Source organism: Phalacrocorax carbo, chromosome 24 (genome assembly GCF_963921805.1).
Source record: "Phalacrocorax carbo chromosome 24, bPhaCar2.1, whole genome shotgun sequence".
Classification (NCBI taxonomy): domain Eukaryota; kingdom Metazoa; phylum Chordata; class Aves; order Suliformes; family Phalacrocoracidae; genus Phalacrocorax; species Phalacrocorax carbo.
The window spans coordinates 1,520,767-1,538,242 of record NC_087536.1 but is presented as its reverse complement, the minus strand read 5'-3'; the positions used below and the strand labels follow the sequence as shown (position 1 = coordinate 1,538,242).

The 17,476-nt window shown below is 43.7% G+C and overlaps 1 protein-coding gene across 8 annotated transcripts in view; it reads left to right on the top strand.

Moving 5' to 3' along the window:
- The window catches only part of AAK1 (AP2 associated kinase 1), an 86,245-nt gene that overhangs the window by 28,474 nt on the left and 40,295 nt on the right, over window positions 1–17,476 (top strand). For all 8 annotated transcript variants that reach the window (XM_064472776.1, XM_064472777.1, XM_064472778.1 and 5 more), the window contains exons 4-12: window positions 1,938–2,046; window positions 4,245–4,387; window positions 9,634–9,755; window positions 11,226–11,307; window positions 13,086–13,218; window positions 14,213–14,316; window positions 15,312–15,391; window positions 16,855–17,009; window positions 17,125–17,402. In XM_064472776.1, coding sequence (XP_064328846.1) covers window positions 1,938–2,046; window positions 4,245–4,387; window positions 9,634–9,755; window positions 11,226–11,307; window positions 13,086–13,218; window positions 14,213–14,316; window positions 15,312–15,391; window positions 16,855–17,009; window positions 17,125–17,402 — 1,206 coding nt within the window. The remainder of the gene's footprint in view (window positions 1–1,937; window positions 2,047–4,244; window positions 4,388–9,633; window positions 9,756–11,225; window positions 11,308–13,085; window positions 13,219–14,212; window positions 14,317–15,311; window positions 15,392–16,854; window positions 17,010–17,124; window positions 17,403–17,476) is intronic.

The following is a 17,476-nucleotide window of genomic DNA, read 5'->3' as shown; positions in this document are numbered from 1 at the left end:
ATTTTAGAAAGACCTAAGTCCTGGAGTTATGCGACTATGTGAAGATCTTGTATCGAATTATTTAAAACACAGATAGTTTTAGTGGACAAGAAAAACATGGGAGCTGAAGAAGCAGAGGGAATCTCAGGAAAATGAGGAGAGGAAAAACTCCTTTGCCAACCCCATGACTTAATTGGAAAGGGAGGAGCTGAAGAGGTGAGCATTGTTGGGGGTGTTAGGCTTAGTCTACCAATCTTCAGGGCTAAAGCCTTTTAGGCTTCATCAGAAAAGGCTGATGATTCTGATGTAACCACCTCTGAACTCAGATCAGTCCATGAATGGAAGACCTCCATCCTGGGATGAAGTTGTATCACAACAGCTTCTAATCTTTTGCGTTGCGATGAAGGCTATCTCTGTATTGGTGAGGTTGATCGATTAAAAACAGTATTTGTCGGGTAGTTACTGCCTGGGCTTTTGAAACAGGGAAGTGTTTATAATAAGCACTAGGATATTTCTCTAGATTATTGGACACAAGGAGCTACATGATAGGATAGCTATTTTTAGTAGCTGTTTTAAACTTAGTGTCTCTAAACAAAGAATAAATTGAGATGATGAAAATAGATTTGCTTAGTCTTGTTTGGAGTCTGGTAAATATGGAAAGTGCCATTTTTGAAGTTGTAATCACAGATATTGATGAACATTTAGAAGAACTGCGAGGTGGGGAAGGAAATTAAAAAAATCCCCATTCTGCTAACTTAGAACATGATGCATCGGTTTGGGGTAAACAATCTTATCAGAAGTTCTTACCTGTAGAAATTCTCTGTGTGAATTTTTTTAAAGTAGCTTTTAACTAGGTTAATACCTATAAAGTTAACTTCTGGAGTTTGTGCAATGGTGCAGTGAAGCTTTTGGGCATGCTTTGTCATCACCGTAGCCAATGCTACACGGGAAAAATTGAGATTAGATCTTACATCAAAGGCGTTAACTATGCTCACAAAGCTTGTTTACTTGGATTTTACTTGCCAGTGTTTTCCATTGACTCCACGTCTTTGGTGCCTCGTTGAAATATGTGGCTAACCTGGAAAGTGAGGGTGAGAAGTAGCCTTCTTGCTCGGCAGGTCCACTTGCTCCTGTACTGAATCCGAACATAAGCACTAATCTTTGTCCCGAAGAACCAGTGCGCCACTAAGAGGAAATATGTTCTTCTTTCCTAGCTTTTGTGCAATACAGTAGCATTTTAAACTTAACTGTGCTTTTTGCAACCCTACAGCATTACAGCAGAATGTGGCCCGCAGAGTCTTGATTTTTACTGGTGAAGCTGAACATTGAACTGGGCTGGCTATCACACCTGGGAGTGTGTGTGAAGCTGGCAGTCCCAAAGAAATTACTTTTTCCTGCAGGTTTAGCATGTGTCACAGATAATGGATTAATGTAGAAGTTCTTATACCAATGACTTGAGTTACTTAAAATAAGGTACTTATAAAAGCAAGGTTAAAATCTGTTTTATTACCTTAGTGGGTTTTTCTGAGTATGTGAAGATTTGAGATACTGTTTGCCAGCAGCAGAGTGGAAGGAGATGAGAAAGTAAGCAGAACATGTACTGTGCACGGCCACCGCAGAACATCTGCCTTGTTCTCCCCTCTATGTAAAGGAGGAGCCGCTCCAGGTAGTGTGGCCTGGGCCATCTAAGGGAACACACAAAAATCTGGACTGATCCCTGGGCAAGTTATTCATCAGGTTGGCTGTTTCTCTGCTGTTTCTCTCAAATCCTTCTGGAAGGAAAACAGGTAGAGGCAGACCTCAGGTTTGCTCAAGTTTTGTGTGATTAATCCAAAGTGACAGAAGCTTGTGCTTGTATAGGAGAAGAGCTAGGAAAGCTGCTCAGTGTAGAGGAACAACATTAAAATGTTGCTGACAATATATGGTTGGTTTATGCTTTGAATTTATTTATCTTACAGCGGGACCTATCTGGCCACAAGAACATTGTTGGATACATTGATTCCAGTATAAACTCAGTAAGCAGTGGTGATGTGTGGGAAGTGCTGATACTAATGGACTTCTGTCGAGGTGAGTGTGGGCTCAACGCCTTGTTCGTTGGTAGATTTGTACCTTTTTGGCACTTACAGGAAACTTGCACAACATCTTCCTTCAAAAAACCAAACCTGTTCCTAGACCTGCTCTCTTCTTGGCTACCAAGGGACTGTTCTCTACGCTTGCTTTGTTCAGAAGCGGATAATTTGTGAGGCTATGTTGACGCTGTTAATGGGACTGGTACCACCTTTGCCCATGCCCAGGGTGGTCCTAGATCTTTCCTGTTGTGAAGGAGAACCCTTAAATATATATATTGCTGTTTTCTGTAGGCTGGTCCACACAAGAAGTGGCTCTTCTAAAGCTGCCAGGCTGTGGAATAAAATTCTTCTTTATTTTATGTCCTATTGCAAGCTTTTTCCACTTGGGCCTGACTTAAGATTGTTCTGGAAGAAGCTTGAAATGGGTAATGTGAAGTGAAAAAGTATTACTTTTACCTCTGACCTTTATGCTCGTCTGTCTCTAGCTAGACAGGCGCTTCCAGTCTTTTCCAGCTGTCACAAAGCTTTGATCTCTTGTGGCCTGGATGTGGTGTTTGGAAAATTACGCATGTGCTGTGCTCAAGTGCCTCTCGCAGGAGTAGTGTTAAGCAAAAATAATGCTTTGGCCAGGTGACTTCAGAAGTCTGTGGCTGTTTGGGATAGTGGCAGCTGACAGAAATAGGTATTCTTGGGACTGTTCAGCTTTTAACTGAAGCCATGTGCGTTTTAGCAAGAACAACTAGATGCTAAAATGCCTTTAAACATATACGGTACAACTTTCTGTTCTGCCGTGCCCTCTTTGCTCCTTCGTTTTGGTGCAGGAATTTTGACTAATTACATTGGGTTTGTTTGCTGGTAAAAGGAAGAACCGTATGTGTAGTTTTGCTGAAGGAATCGTTATGTAAGTTCTCTGTAAGCTTAAACCTAAACATCGCGAGGAGTGTTGTAAGGGATAGGCCTGGCAATGCTAGTACAGCCATACGCAGCTCCATGTTGCAGACCCCACCGTGGGGGCAAGTGCAAGCCACAGCAGTTCAGAGTGTGCTCCCTCTAGCTGCATAAGCCTCCCCCCGGGCCAAACTTTGGGCTGATGAAGTAAAATCTGTCTTTCTAAGGCCTTTCCTTCCACCTGAAAGGAGGAGAGCTGCAAGGTGGGGTTTCTGAAGTGGTTTGCTTTTTGCCAGACATTCTGCTTGGTGCATGCCTGCCTCTGTCTCCAACATTTAGACTGAAGCACAGGAATTGCCGTTATACATTGGGTTTTCCCTTGTTACTTTCCTTTTGTGTCTAACAGCTTCCAAACCAAATCAGCATGTCTTTGTGTGCAGAACCGCACTCACTTAGAGTGCAAAATGTTCACAGCTGTACTACTTACTAAGCTGAGATCTTCTTTTGTACCACGAAAATGAAGTTTTCTGACACTTGTGCTGTGGAATGATACAGTTTTGCTTTGCCAAAGGTTCAGAAAGGAGTTTTTCCTCTGTGTGTATTGGGTGTTTTGAGGGGGAGAAAGAACCTCTGTGGATTGTTTTGAAAAGGCTTTGACAGCAATGAAACCTCAACGTTGAAGCAAATTCGGGAGTCGTTCATGAAAACTTGCTTTTGTTTGTCTGGAGGTTCCCTTGTTACAGATGGATGATTTTTTTTTTTTTTTGAGTCTATGACTTTAGCCAAACCACCAAGTAGCATATGGGTTTTTTGAGTCTCCTCCCTCCTCTTTCTTACATGTGGCAAACTATTTTGTAGACTATGGGTGCCCCAAACTCAGTCTTTTATTCCTCTAGTCTTGCAAAAATTGTCTTATTTTGAAGGGAAAAAAAAAAAAAAAGGTGCAGCTTAGTCAGAATTAGTGTTAACACAGCCAGGTGAATGTGGGCCTCAGAAGCTAACTTGCCACTCTTGAAGTGTTGCTCAAAGAGGAGATGAGATGTAACGCTTGCCAGCAGATATGCAAAACCCCCTGGGATTTAGGCAAGGAAATGAGAATGAAATGGGATGAGTAAGCAGATTGCAAAAAGCCTCTGGGGAAAGCTTGGTGTGAATTTTGAATTTGAACTCATGAACTTCTTGTGCACTGACTGTACAGCCAGTTTAGGGAGTTGACTAAGACAAGGTACGTCTGGTAGGACCAGGGCTTAGACCAGGCCAGACCTTATTTTGCATACCTGCTCTGATCCTTGGTGTTTCTCTCCTCAGGAGGTCAAGTGGTGAACCTCATGAACCAACGCCTGCAGACGGGGTTCACGGAGAACGAGGTCCTGCAGATCTTCTGCGACACCTGCGAAGCCGTAGCCAGGTTGCATCAGTGCAAAACGCCAATAATCCACAGGGATTTGAAGGTGAGTTGTGGAGACCAGTAATTCAGCGGGGAGTATGCATCCTCCTTAGCATGTCTGTTTGCTGCCTACACCACGGCAGACAGGCTCTGAATACCAGTACTGTGTTTCTATTGTTAGTAATGAAGAAAAGTGGGCATAAATACCTCTCTCTATTGGAAGATAAAAAAAGAAATGAGCCTCTTGTTGCTGCTTACCATATGTTTACCATCTATAGATCTACTTAAAAAACGCAAATGTTTGTGAAACGTTCTGGCACATCTGTGCAAAACAGAATTAATCTGATGAATTATTCACAGTGACTTTCTACCACCTGAAACACTACTGATGTTATAAGGTAGTTTACAAAAAGCATGCTGTAAATTTGTTTCCTAGACCCACATTAAAAGGATCCCTGAGAGATGTTGTCCTTGGGGCAGGAGTCGTTAGGAGCTTTTGAAACTGGCCTCTAACTCTCTGACCGTGAAAGTGCATTGTAAAACTCTGTGCTTAGCTGGGAACAGAGCTAGGCCAGTGAGGAGAGCTTTGAAAAATCCCATGCCTATAATCAAATAATCAAAAAGATGTTCCCTTTCCTCTCAACTAGGTTGTAAAATGCCTGAATAATATATTCAGCCAAGAAGGAGGCTTCTGTATACATTTGAAAGTCAGATGTGCTTTGTGGGTCAGGCTCTGTTTTCAGAGCCCTCAACAGATGTTTGTTTTCTGCTGCTGGCCATTGTTTTATAGAGCAAAAGATGCCACGTGTGCCAACAAGATCCAGGTAGAGCAGGGGAAAAAAATCCTCAGGGTTTATGCTTGAGCATGTTTCAGATGACTGTGACCCCACTGCTCAGTCAGTCTGAATATATGAAACAAGTCTGACATCTGTTTTTTCTAGAGTGAAGTGGGTAGACCCTTATAAAGTTAAGGCCTGGATTTAAAGCTCTAAACCTCTGCGGGCATCTTGCAGGCCTTTGTACAGGGAAGGAAGACTGGTGTGAGAGGATGAGGCTTGGGAACAGGAACCTCTACAGTTGATATTAACCCCTGCTGTTACCTTTTTGTGAATCCCTGGGGTTTTTCAGTAAAGAACAAGCTCATTGTGTAGCATGTGAATAAATTCTGGGACATCTGTGATGGGTTAGTGAGTCGGTCTTGAGCATTACTTTCTACACTGAGTTGCAATTAAAATGGACTGTTACAGTCTGATGTCCAGCCCACTACTGCATGCTTAGATCAGTAAAGTTTTTGCAAGGCCTAGCTCTTGGTTGTTAAACTGTGCCCAGGGTCAGAGAATTGGCCCTTCTCTACTTTGAGGCATGTTTCCCAGTTGAATATTGTATTATTTCTGTCATGATGACCTCTGGAGCTCCAGTCACAATTGGGGAATCCAAGTGCTAAGACTGAATGAATGATTTAGGTATGTTGTGACTTTGAGTTCAAATTTAATAATACTAAGAGGGAGTTGCAATTCCAAGAGACATTAAGGGCTGGAAAAGTTTTGTATGAGTTCCAAGTGTAAGGAAAGGCATCCATTGGGTAGGTGTTTTGTTGGGGTGAACATAACCCTGTTGAAGAGTGGGCAGATGTTGACTTTGCAGACAGCTGCATAGAGATTGGGGGCTTTTTTTTGCCTTCCAGCTCTTTGATAATGCTCTGACACTGGAGGTTCCTGCCCAGGGGGCTCTGCCAGCAGAAGGGATTGTGTGAAGAGTCTTTAAGCTCTTTCAGACAAGCACAGCTGGATTAGTTTCACCGGCCTGTGGCTGTGATTTTGAGCTAACCCAACAGGCTTTGCCTGAAGCAGAACAACCTCCTGTTGGCAGTCTTCAGCTTGTGGGAAGTGACCAACAGCTGGGGACAACAGTACCTTATAAGCAGCATTCCTACAGGCAAAAGTGGTCATCTCTCTGTGAATAAAGGCCACAAAAAAGATAGCATGTCATCCCTGTGTTTGTTAATTAAGGTTTTCCTTCCTGACCTGATGGTTAACTCTTAGGTACTGTGGCGGTCTGTCCCTGTGCGCTTACAGCTGTGATATTTAGTTTCATGTGCTTTGACTGCCACAAAACCATGTGTGTGTTGATGCTACCTTTTCCTAAAAATCAGGAGGCCCCTTGTGCTGCCTCTGCTCTAGTTAGGACCCTGGCAGAGGCAGCGTAAGCCTGCTGTGGCAGAGGCTTGCCGTGCATGGTTAACTTTGCTTGTTCTTGCAGATATTATTCTCATCCTCAGGGTCCACAGGCTGTTGCAGCTGCAGGGCATTCCCTAAAAGTTTATTTTTGTTCTCCTCCCTCTGGAGGAAGAACCCTTCCTATATCTTTAGGTTAGGCCTTTGAGCAGCAAGGACCAAATGCCTAAACCTTCTATGGCTATCTGTTATGTTACCCTGGCTGTGAAGTCTCTGGTTCTAGGCTGGAATCTATGCAGAGAAACTATAACTGCCAGATCCCAGAGGAGCAGGGTTTAGTGAGGTGGAGGGAGGCGAAAATCTATTTAGGACTGATGGTAACGGTTCACACAACTACCCATACCTAGAGGAAGTTGTTTGCATAACTTGTTTTATGTTTAACCTTATCTTTCCAGTCTCGCATCCTATAACACATGTTGTTCAAAGCTCCAGCTTAGAGCCAACTTTGATTTCTACAGCTCAGAGCTTTCTGCTGTGAGAGGCCTCCTGCTTCTCCCTGTGATGCTTCTGCTAGTCTGAACCCATCTGGTTCCAGGAGTAGATGACTGGCTTGCAGATGAGTGGCTGAATTTTCTTGTAGCAGACACACAGCAGTATACAGCAAAATACTATGTCAGTCAACCCAGAGGATGCTATTGATCAAAACTTTTCTCCTTCCTTTCCCCACTTTCTGAAATAACCAGAAGGTTGTGCTCTCATGTTAAGGATTTAGTTTCTCCTGCTTTAATTTTAGCAGGATTCCTCCCAGTGTTGCATTTCACTGTGGTGTGATAAGACAGTCGCGCTGTGCTGCTGTTATCTCTGTACCTTCTTACATCACCCTTCTTTGTAATGCCAAGTCTTGCCCTGATGCCACCAACAAGCCTTTGCCTGGAATTTGTATGGATGGATCTGTGATGAGAGTGTGATATGTCCTCTAATTGTAAACCCTTGTATTGACCATGTTAAGAATATGCCTGTGCCAAAATCAGTTAGTGCTCTTAGATGTCACACTGCATTAATTTCTTTACTATGAAATACTAAACAAGCTTTCAGAAATAAATAGTGAAAGGTGCCAGGGGAGGAAGGGAAATTGAAACATCTCTAAAGAGACTGAAGGCGCTGGAAAGCAGTCAGAAAGTGTACCTTGGTTGTGCATCCCTCCTGAATCGCTGCCTGAACTCAGAAATACCAGCCTTGGAAGCCGTTGCTTTCATGAGAGGATAATGCATGTTGATTTTACTAGTTAAAGAAAGCCTGATTCCTCATCACTCACCAACCTGACTGTGCAGTTTTTACGACTTCTGATTTTAGCAAAGACAGACATTTGTTTCAGAGAGTAGAGACAGAAGCTAGCTGCATTCTCTAAGTAATAAAACTTAAGGCAATTCATAGTTCCCCTTAAAGATCTCTGTTTGGGGTCTAAATCTGACTTAAAGTGGTGGGTGTGTCAAAGACTGCAGCCGGAGTTGTAAGTGCTCAGCAGTGCTGAAAACTGGATAGCAGCTTTCTGAGTGTCTGACTGCCAAGAGGGTACCTCCACACTCTTTTTAAAAGACAGTTTGCTCTGGCCTGGCAGTCAGCAGCAGTAATGCAGGTACTTTGTACTGCTGTGGTTTTCTTTCTTTTTTCTGGAAGTTACTGAACAAGCCCGGTCGCTGGATAGTCCAGTGCTGACGTTTAACAAAACTTGCAGGATGTCTCAAAGAGAAGTCACCTCAGACTCCTCAGGCAGATAAAGTGGAAGGACTTTTCTAGAAACGTTTGAGTATTTGCAGAGAGTAGGGAATAACGCTGTCAGTGTTGATCTGCCAGGGAGAACATCTGTGTGCAATGCTTTATTCAAAGCAGATGGATAGCAGAGGGGGGGAAGGGGTGTTGTTTAACCCTTGGTTTCAAGCCAGCATTTCCCTCCTCAGCTGCTCTAATTTGGCTGCAATATCTGATACTTCAAATGCTGACTCCTTCTTTTTCCTTCCTTCTTAAAGGTCATCCTTGATGGGGAGGTCTACTTCCAAAAGGTTTTGTTAGCAAACACTTATGTGGCAATTTTTTTGAAATGTATGAGCAGTATGTTTTATCTCGTTGTTGTATCTGAGCATTTGATGTCGATTGAAGGTAAATACGTTAAAAATTGTGTGTGTTCCCTTGAGGGACCACACTGTTAATGCCACTGTACAGATGAGGAACTAGAATACAGGGATGCTCTGCCAAAGCAAAGAAGCGAACCCAGGTTTTCCACATCTTATGTCAGTGTCCTAACACTTAGACAGCTTTCTTAGGTGGATGCAAGCTAGATTTTTGTTAATGCATGAATAAGTGTAAGTATTTTGGGGAAAGGCAGTTGCTTTCCTGACTCTTTTTTTTTAAGCTATCCCAGGTGTTTGTTTTGGCATTTGTTTCATTGTCTGATTCAAGCTACCAAACAATATTTGAAATAAAGGGGTCATCTTCTCGGCATCCTGCAGGAACCTCTGCTGATACCACTGTTTAGGCAGTATGGGGCACCCAACGCATTCTGATAACAATCATCTGAAGTGTGAGCATAAGCTGAGGTTTGTTTTGAATTAGACCTGAAGTGACAGGTGAAATGCAGGCAGAGAACTGGAGGCTTATTACAGTTTCATAAAGTACAGAAGCATGTGTGCTGTCACCCATTTGCCTCCGCTCTGCCCCACCAGGCAGCGAGGGAGTATAGCCCTTCATAAAGCTGTGGACAGCTTGTACAAACTGTCCCAAAGTCGGATGCGAGACGGTGGGTTGTACCGGCTCAGGGAAGTTGAGCACAAAAGATACCAGGACACAGTTCTTGTCCTGGAGCACCCAGTAGTCTTAGTAGAGGCAAGGTAATGTGTTTGCAAAAGGAGAAAGGAGAGGTGGCAGAATGGAAGGCAGTGTTACGACTATGCTTCCACAATTTGACGTCTGTTTTAGGAGATGTGACAGATTTGATGCATATTTTCTTTGCTGTCATGTTACGCATTTATGTCAGACATGCTTGATATGTTTTCAGGCACTGAAAACCATGGCTCATATAAAGAAAACAAATGGGTTTCTTTTGTCTGAGCAATTCTGGACTTGTCTGTGATGCTCGTAGGTTGAAAACATCCTGCTTCACGATCGTGGTCACTATGTCCTGTGTGACTTTGGAAGTGCTACTAACAAATTCCAGAACCCTCAAACAGAAGGGGTGAATGCGGTAGAGGAGGAGATCAAAAAGTAAGTGTGCTTTTCCTTTTCAATGCAGACATAGTTTGTATTCAAAGTGTAACCTTTTCATGTACTGGGGAAAAGTATTACCTGGGCCTGTTGCAGCAGATTTGATGCTGCTGCATGGAAGTGTTTGCGGCAGGTAAAGAAACGCCTGGAGGAAGGTGAAACAATAAATTGAGCTTAATATAATTGCTTTGGACCTGAAAGACTGAGCGTACTAATGCAGAGAAGTTGCCCACCTTGACGACGCAGTGAGATGTTCTGTTATGTATGGGGTCAGTCTGTCCCTCATCTGCCTTGGCTTCCTTGAACTCCAGTATAGCAGGTGACAAAACCCCTGTCCTCCCTGAGCCGCCCATCATAAATCCTTGCAGCGACTAAGGGAATGCATGGCCTAAGTCCTCAGCTCTTCATAGAAAAGGCAAGGACCTCAAGGTGTTTAATCTGTCTCCTTCTCTTGCCCCGTGCATGACCAGCTATAGTGGTAGCAACTAGGTGCACTTTGATGATTTTAAAAAGAGAACTTAGCTGGCAGTCCAGTAGGACCTAGATCAGGAATGGAGCAGGCTCCAGGTCCTTGGTCTTGCTTCAGTTTTAACATCACTGCTGCAGACTTCCAGTTCCGTTAATACAATATTCTGGCTAGAAAATGGCATGTTAGAAACGTGTGCAAATGCCTCCTTTCTGTTAGGATTCAATTACTCCTGCATGGATTTCTCTAGGCTTGTTTGACTGAAGTTTTTGGAGCACTCCTAGTCCAGCTTGGCAGTCCCTTTGGAATGCCCTATTTGCACGCTTATTAACAAGTCTACAAGAACTTTGCCTTTAGCAGTGCTTTCTTGTGATCAGGGTAAATAGCATGCAAGGTGCCACAGCAGAAATTGTAGACCTACTGATAGGAAATCTAATCATAAGAGTCTCTTAAACCATGGCGCAGTTTCCAGCTTTTCTGTTTGTAGTGATTTGTTAAAATGAGGCAGATTCTAGCTATAGTTTGAGATACGAAATAACCTTTCCCTTGGTTGCAATGACTCTGAGCAGGAGTCCTGGTATGGAAGTCTATTAGGAGCCATGTATCTGGTTACAATCTTTGTAATACAGTTGGCCAAAGCCCCAGCAATGAGGACATTGCAGAGGACATTTGACTGTTGACCTTGTTAATACTCAAATCCTTGAATATTTCTGTTCTAGTCCTTAAAATGACTGTATGGTTTTGTAAGTAAACTGCTTGCTTTAGAAGGGATCTTGGTTACTGCTTTGGTTTCACAGGGCACTTTGCAGTGGTTAGTATTTTATTGATAGAGGTATGTAGCAGATGCTGCTGTTAAAAGATTTTTTTCTGACAGATTGTCTTTAGCACCCCTTTCCCTAAAATGAATACGGCAACGAGTGAATTCTGAATGATTTGGAAATGTGACGTTGTGAAAATGCATCTGATGTCCGTTTCAAACTCACTGATAGATCTTTGTGCTACAGGTACACTACATTATCCTACAGAGCACCAGAAATGGTCAACCTGTATAGTGGCAAACTTATTACTACAAAAGCAGACATATGGGTACGTATAAAAACCGCTTAACATCATACAACCAGACTGCAGCTTGCTTTCATTACCATAATGACAGGGTAACTTTCTGGCTGAGCCTAACCTAGTTTCCATAAGAGACTGGACAGTTTCTGAATAAAGAGTTCCTTTGCTTGACATATTTAATGAGTTACTGTTGAGCAGGGTGGCTTGTGGATAAAACATGCATGCTTCTTTGCATGCTACCTCCCATTTGGTTTTAATTTAGAGATGTGTGGAGTTCTAGGGTTGAACAGTGCAAATCTGATTTCATATCATAAGAGTTAAAACAGAAAAATTGAGTATTGTGACTTCATATGCCTGGGTTGGGTTGCAAGCTAGTGAAATCAAAGTTACTGGTCAGAATTTAGTAGAAAACTGAGAAAACAGACCTTCCGGCATGAGCAATAGTATGCTTATCCTGGGCAGTGTAACACAGGGCTGAGTTGTCAAACCTGGCCAAAGACCAAGCTTTTGCACTGCAGTTTCTGATGATCAGTGCAGTCTTGTCATGCTTTTCACGTTGAAAGCAAAATGCAACTGTGGTGTAATCCATTACTGGCTAACCTGATCAAGGGTGGAAGGCTTCCCTTTAGTTGGGATGTAGATGAAAAAAAAACAGTCTGTGCCGTTTGTAGTGTAGTGGCAATTCAGCAAATGTGCTGAATTAGCTTTTTAAACACATCCCACGTTTGTATGGTTTCTGAAGCCCTGAGCTAGGAAGTTATAAGGCAGAAGCAGTGTAAGGAGAGCTTTAATGTATCCTCAATAGATCTGCATCTGCATATACAAGAGGGAAAATTGCTGGCGTGACATCTGCTGGGAAGAGTTCTCTGCCCTCTCTGTGGGCTCAGCTCGGAGTCAGGAACGCAGCAGCTCCTGTGGGGCTCTTGCTCTGCTGAGCTCAGCAGGAGGTTTGTTGAACTGGGCCCTGTACCAGTGCCGGGTCACTCACCATGGTGTTAGGAACCTGGAGATGGAAGGTCACAGCTGTAACAGTGTGAAAAGATGGTCAGGGCCTCAAAGGCCCCCTTAAATCTCATTGAGGTTATTTTAAACTAGAGTGCAATTTAATTGTGAAACCTTATGACAAAAGGTATAAGCGATGACGCGTTGCTCAGGATTAGGAAATGTTTCCCACTCTCCCCTCTGAGATGGTTGGGAGTGTTTCGTAATTAGCCCTGTGTGCAAAACTTATATTTTCTTTTGAAATAGGTGGTGGTTCTTGCTGTCAAAAGCAGCACGGAAGTCGATGGAAGGGTGATACACCCTAGCAGCCTGCAGACTTGTCTGTAAATCTCTCCCGGTACATATTTATAACAGTTGAAAGGTTGTTTGAACTTAAGCTTGCGAACAGTTTGGACTTTTCTTTGTCAGAATAAATGTATGAAGGATGATGTTTACCACTTTTTTTTTCATTACTTTGCTTTTTCTTTCCAGTATGTGGCGGAAACAGGCTTTGCCTGTTTAATGACGTGAAGGGTTACACTATGTGGAGCTGTGGTGTATGTGTGATGATATTCACATGATCCTCAGATTACAGTACCTCAGCCTACTGAGGGAGAGCTCTTCATGTGCTTATCTTCCCATATAGCTATGCTTGTTTTCAGGTCGATCGCAGCGATGTTAAAGTGTAGGCCTGACGTCATGCAGGACCCCTATAGCAGAACAAGCTAGAGCACTTTCCCTGTTATCTACAATGGTATTTGAATTGTACCATTCCCTGCTTTGCTTCAGTTTGTTAAATCCTTTGCTCCGTTCTCTCTCTTTAGGCCCTCGGCTGTTTGCTGTACAAGCTGTGTTACTTCACCTTGCCATTTGGGGAGAGTCAGGTGGCAATCTGTGACGGCAATTTCACCATTCCAGATAATTCTCGGCACTCACAAGACATGCACTGCCTCATCCGTGAGTGTCTTTGACAGTGGCGTAATCTACTTTGCAGAACTAAAAAAACAGCAGAGGTGTTTTGTTCCTGCTCCTACAGTAAAATTGTTGGTGTTTCTCTTAAGAGACCTGCTTGCACACAGTGGGGGATAAAGTGAACTTTTAGTAGCTTAGGAGATCACTCTTCGAAAGAAATGACGACGAAGAGATTTCTATTTGGCTAGGCTGCAGTGAACTCTGGAAAGGCAGGAAAACAGGCAACCATTTGGTTTAAGAGTCCTAAAGAAACTTGCACAATAAGCCTATTTATGCAGAAACGTATTTCTCCAGTAATAAATCTATTTGGATAAGGAACTGAAAAGAACCACAGTGACTTAGACTGGTGATAAGAATTAATCTTCTGTGAATTGAGAAACAGAACTGAAATGATTTATAAAAAACCCACTGACTAGAGTGAATGTGTAATTAAGGGTACAATGCACTACTCTTGGCAAAGCTGGGGCAGCTCCCTTGTTTCCAGCACAGCATTTCATTTCCCCCCCCAGCCACAGTCTTGACTGCACAGAGTTGGATGTGTTTGCAGAGCAGCCTGGTATTTTCTTTGCTTATGCAAAGGCATTGGTCTATGCGGCTGGCCTGTCCTCCTGCCCCACGCTGGGGTTGGATCGAGTTTTTTTTTTTCTGTGGGTTCACTTGGAAATGCCAATTTCCAAAACCAGTGCTATTCCCTGACCAGGCAGGCTACATTTCCCCTCCTTGCCCTAGAGCCTTTGATAGCAGCTACAAATTCTTCATAGCTGTACTGGAAAATACCTCCTCAGCCATCCTGACTGTCTGTTTTGTCCCTTTCTGAGCCTGACGACCAGCTCAGCCCCGCAGACCACTGACGGGACGCTTTGAAAGAGTCAGGGCACCCTCTTGGCATCTGGTTATACCAAACGTAGCTCTGCCACAAATGGCTCACGTGACTCTGTCTGTTCTATTGCTCTGATATTAGCATCTCTGTCTTTTAAAGGGTATATGCTTGAACCAGACCCTGATAAGAGACCTGATATTTATCAGGTCTCCTACTTTGCATTCAAATTGGCAAAGAAGGAATGCCCAGTCCAGAATGTCCAGGTGAGTAGCAAAGAAGTGGACTGATTTAGGGCTTTGTGGAGGAGACTGCAGGTGGCAAACAATGCTGGAGACTGAGCATTCTGCTGTATTCTGTTGGTTGTTCCCCAGTTCTGTAATTAGGAGGGTCTCTTTCTTTTATTTTTTTAATTGGCAATGCTGTTTGGGGGTGTTTTTTTAGGGGGTGGGGGCAGGAATCAGGGTTTTGTTTCATATGTTGTTTATTTCTGTTTGTCCCTGATTTCCCTCCTCACCCAGTTACCGGTGTGAGGCCAACCAAGAGATCTTGTCCATGTGAATGTGGAAAATCAGGCCATGCATGTGAAACCGATTTGATTTCCAGGCACATTCATCATAGCGTGTGTAATTTGTGCTGCAGTTGGTTTTAAACATAGCAGTTTTGTGTCGGCTGGCTGGCTGGGACTAGCCAGCTTGCATTTGAACTACATCAGGCCTTATACAACCGTCTGCCCCTTCTTAGTGTGTCTTTATAGAGTTTGCTTGAAAAATAGAGTTGACAAATATTTTCTTATGGTGTTATGGACATCTGTGACATGACAGGTTCTTTTGTTGCTTCCAGGTAAGAAGAAACCTATTCTTTTTCCCTTATGTTGAGGTGGTTATTTATGGTCTTTATGAATAACACATGGTTTTGGTACTATTATGCCTGTATCTTTTTATAACAGTAGTAATAAGTAATGCTGTTATTGTCCCTAGGTTGTCTTTTTAAAATACTCAGGTTGAGCTCTGAAGCTTTGTGTTCAGATTCTATGTGTAGTAAACGGTCAAAAAGCTGAACTGTGTTTTTTCCCTTGTAAAGCCTCTCCCAGACTGCTGTCTCCTTGTGACATTGAGCAGTTTGTCCTGTGTCCAGCATGAGGAATTATTGTTTTGGATATCCCCCAATCTCCCCATTTCATTGGGATGTTTTTGCAAATTATTTCTGACTCTGTTTTCTGCCCTCAACATAAAAATTTCTGTGTTTTTGGGGCCTGCAGAACTCTCCAATCCCTGCTAAACTCCCAGACCCGGTTAAAGCAAGTGAAGCTGCTGCAAAGAAGAGTCAACCAAAGGCCAGGTGACCACATCTGCATTATGCTCAGCCCTCTCTTTATTGTCGGTTGTCTTTCTGCTGTTTTTAGGAAGGATGTTTGGTATATTTAGCTGCTTCCTTGTGGGCTTACATTTACACGTGGAGACAAACACTGCAGTCCTGAGGCTTCTGCTTCAATGACATAAATAACCATTGATCTGAAAGGCAGAAAATGCAGATATTAGGGGAAATTTTTCTGCGTGGGGGCAGGGCTTGGGCGATACTCGGCATGACTCAACAGCTAGGCTTTTTGTACTGAAGGCATTGCTTGACAGCAGCACTTGAAGTTCGTGCACTTAGATGGATCTATTGTGTCATCCATCCGGAGGCAGTACCCAGAGTACCTGAGAGCAAAGTCAGGAGAAAGACTGCAGCTGGCCTGCAGTGGGCCTGGAATTGGCCCAAAGAACACGAGTCTGCTGAGAAACTGCACTGGGGACTACTGCTGGTTGAGTTTGACTCTTGGCAGATGATAACCTGACCCAGTAATTACTGTATGAAATTGCTGTGACTTCTGTAAGAGTCCTATAATTTCTTCTGCGGCTGTATGAAAGCCCAGGCAGTCTCCTCCTGAAGAGCCCAATCAGTGGGTAAACCACCGTTCTGCTGTGGTGGTTCTCCTCTCCTGCTGCTGCTTGCTCTGCTTGTGGTACTGAAATGGAGACTTGTAAATTCCCTTGGACAAAACTTGTACCTTACTTTACTGCAAAGTGGGCCGTACAGCAGTGGGCACTCCAAACCCAGCAGTTTTCTTCAGACTCTGAAATAGAGCATCTCTCCTCCTGTCTGTCTGTTCCAGGAGTCTACTTTGTTTTTATAATGGAGTGCAGTTACCCTCACATTAGTAAAACAACTTGCTATCTAACAAGCAAATGTACCCACAGTGGGGTGCGTGGTGTCTGGCTTCCTGGGTCTGCTGCTACGCATTTTTGGAGCTCAGTAAATTCTTGAGCAGCGATCAAAGAGGTCCAATGACCTGATTCTGGGGTAGGTGTACTGAAGTTCAGGTACTTCTAAAGGTGGCTATTTAGACAACTCTGCCTAAGGGTACCAGCTGCTCTTAAGCTAACTTGTTATGTCCTTCATCTGCTCATCCAGAACATTAAGTGGATTTAAAGAATATGTTGTAGCAAATATTTGAATTAGTTGATTAACTTTGACAAGTTCCAGCTGTCCAACAGAAGTTGCCACAATTGGCAAACAAGTCAAAATGATAGTGTTGGATTAATTGTTGTAAATGCATCCATCAAGTTTTACCACACTTCCAGTTTTCTGGAAAGAGTTGACTGTGTCTGGATGCCCACAAGTATTTCACCTTTATCAGTCACATACTGCTAAAGTACAGATGAGTATTTAAACCCATACTGTTTATTGCATGCACCAACTTTCAGGCAAACAAGGGCTGCGCTCTTACTGCTCTTCCATTTATTCCTTACCTTATTTTGTAGGCTGACAGATCCCATCCCTACAACAGAAACTTCCATAGCACCCCGCCAGAGACCTAAAGCAGGACAGACGCAACCCAACCCTGGTATTTTACCCATTCAGCCAGCCCTAACGCCCAGGAAGAGACCCACGGCTCAAGCAGCCATTCAGCCACAAGGTGAAACGATGTTTTCTGCGGTGCCTGGCTGGCGCTGTGTACCACAAGAGTTGTGGTGCATGTTGATCTAATGGACCTGGGGTGGTTTTTTTGGTGTTTTGTGTTTTCCTACCAGTTGCAGGACCTGGTGCCCTGGGCAGTGGTCAGCCTTCACTCCCTGCAAGCGTTCCCCAGCAAAAAGCAGCACCTCAGCAGGCTCCTGCACAGCCACAAGCCAAGCAGGCGCTGGCTCCGCAGCAGGCCTCGCAGGCACAGCCCCAGGTCCCTTCCACACAGCCTCAAGCTACACCTCAGCATCAGCAACAGCTTTTCTTGAAGCAGCAGCTTCTGCAACAGCAGCAGCAGCAACAGGCTGCCTATTACCAGCAGCAGCAGATGATGCAAGCTCAGCAGGTCAGCAGCGTGGTTGTTGCATGCTTCCCATGCTAGAGGCCTGCAAGGCTGTATCTTTGTGTTTATGCCAAGTC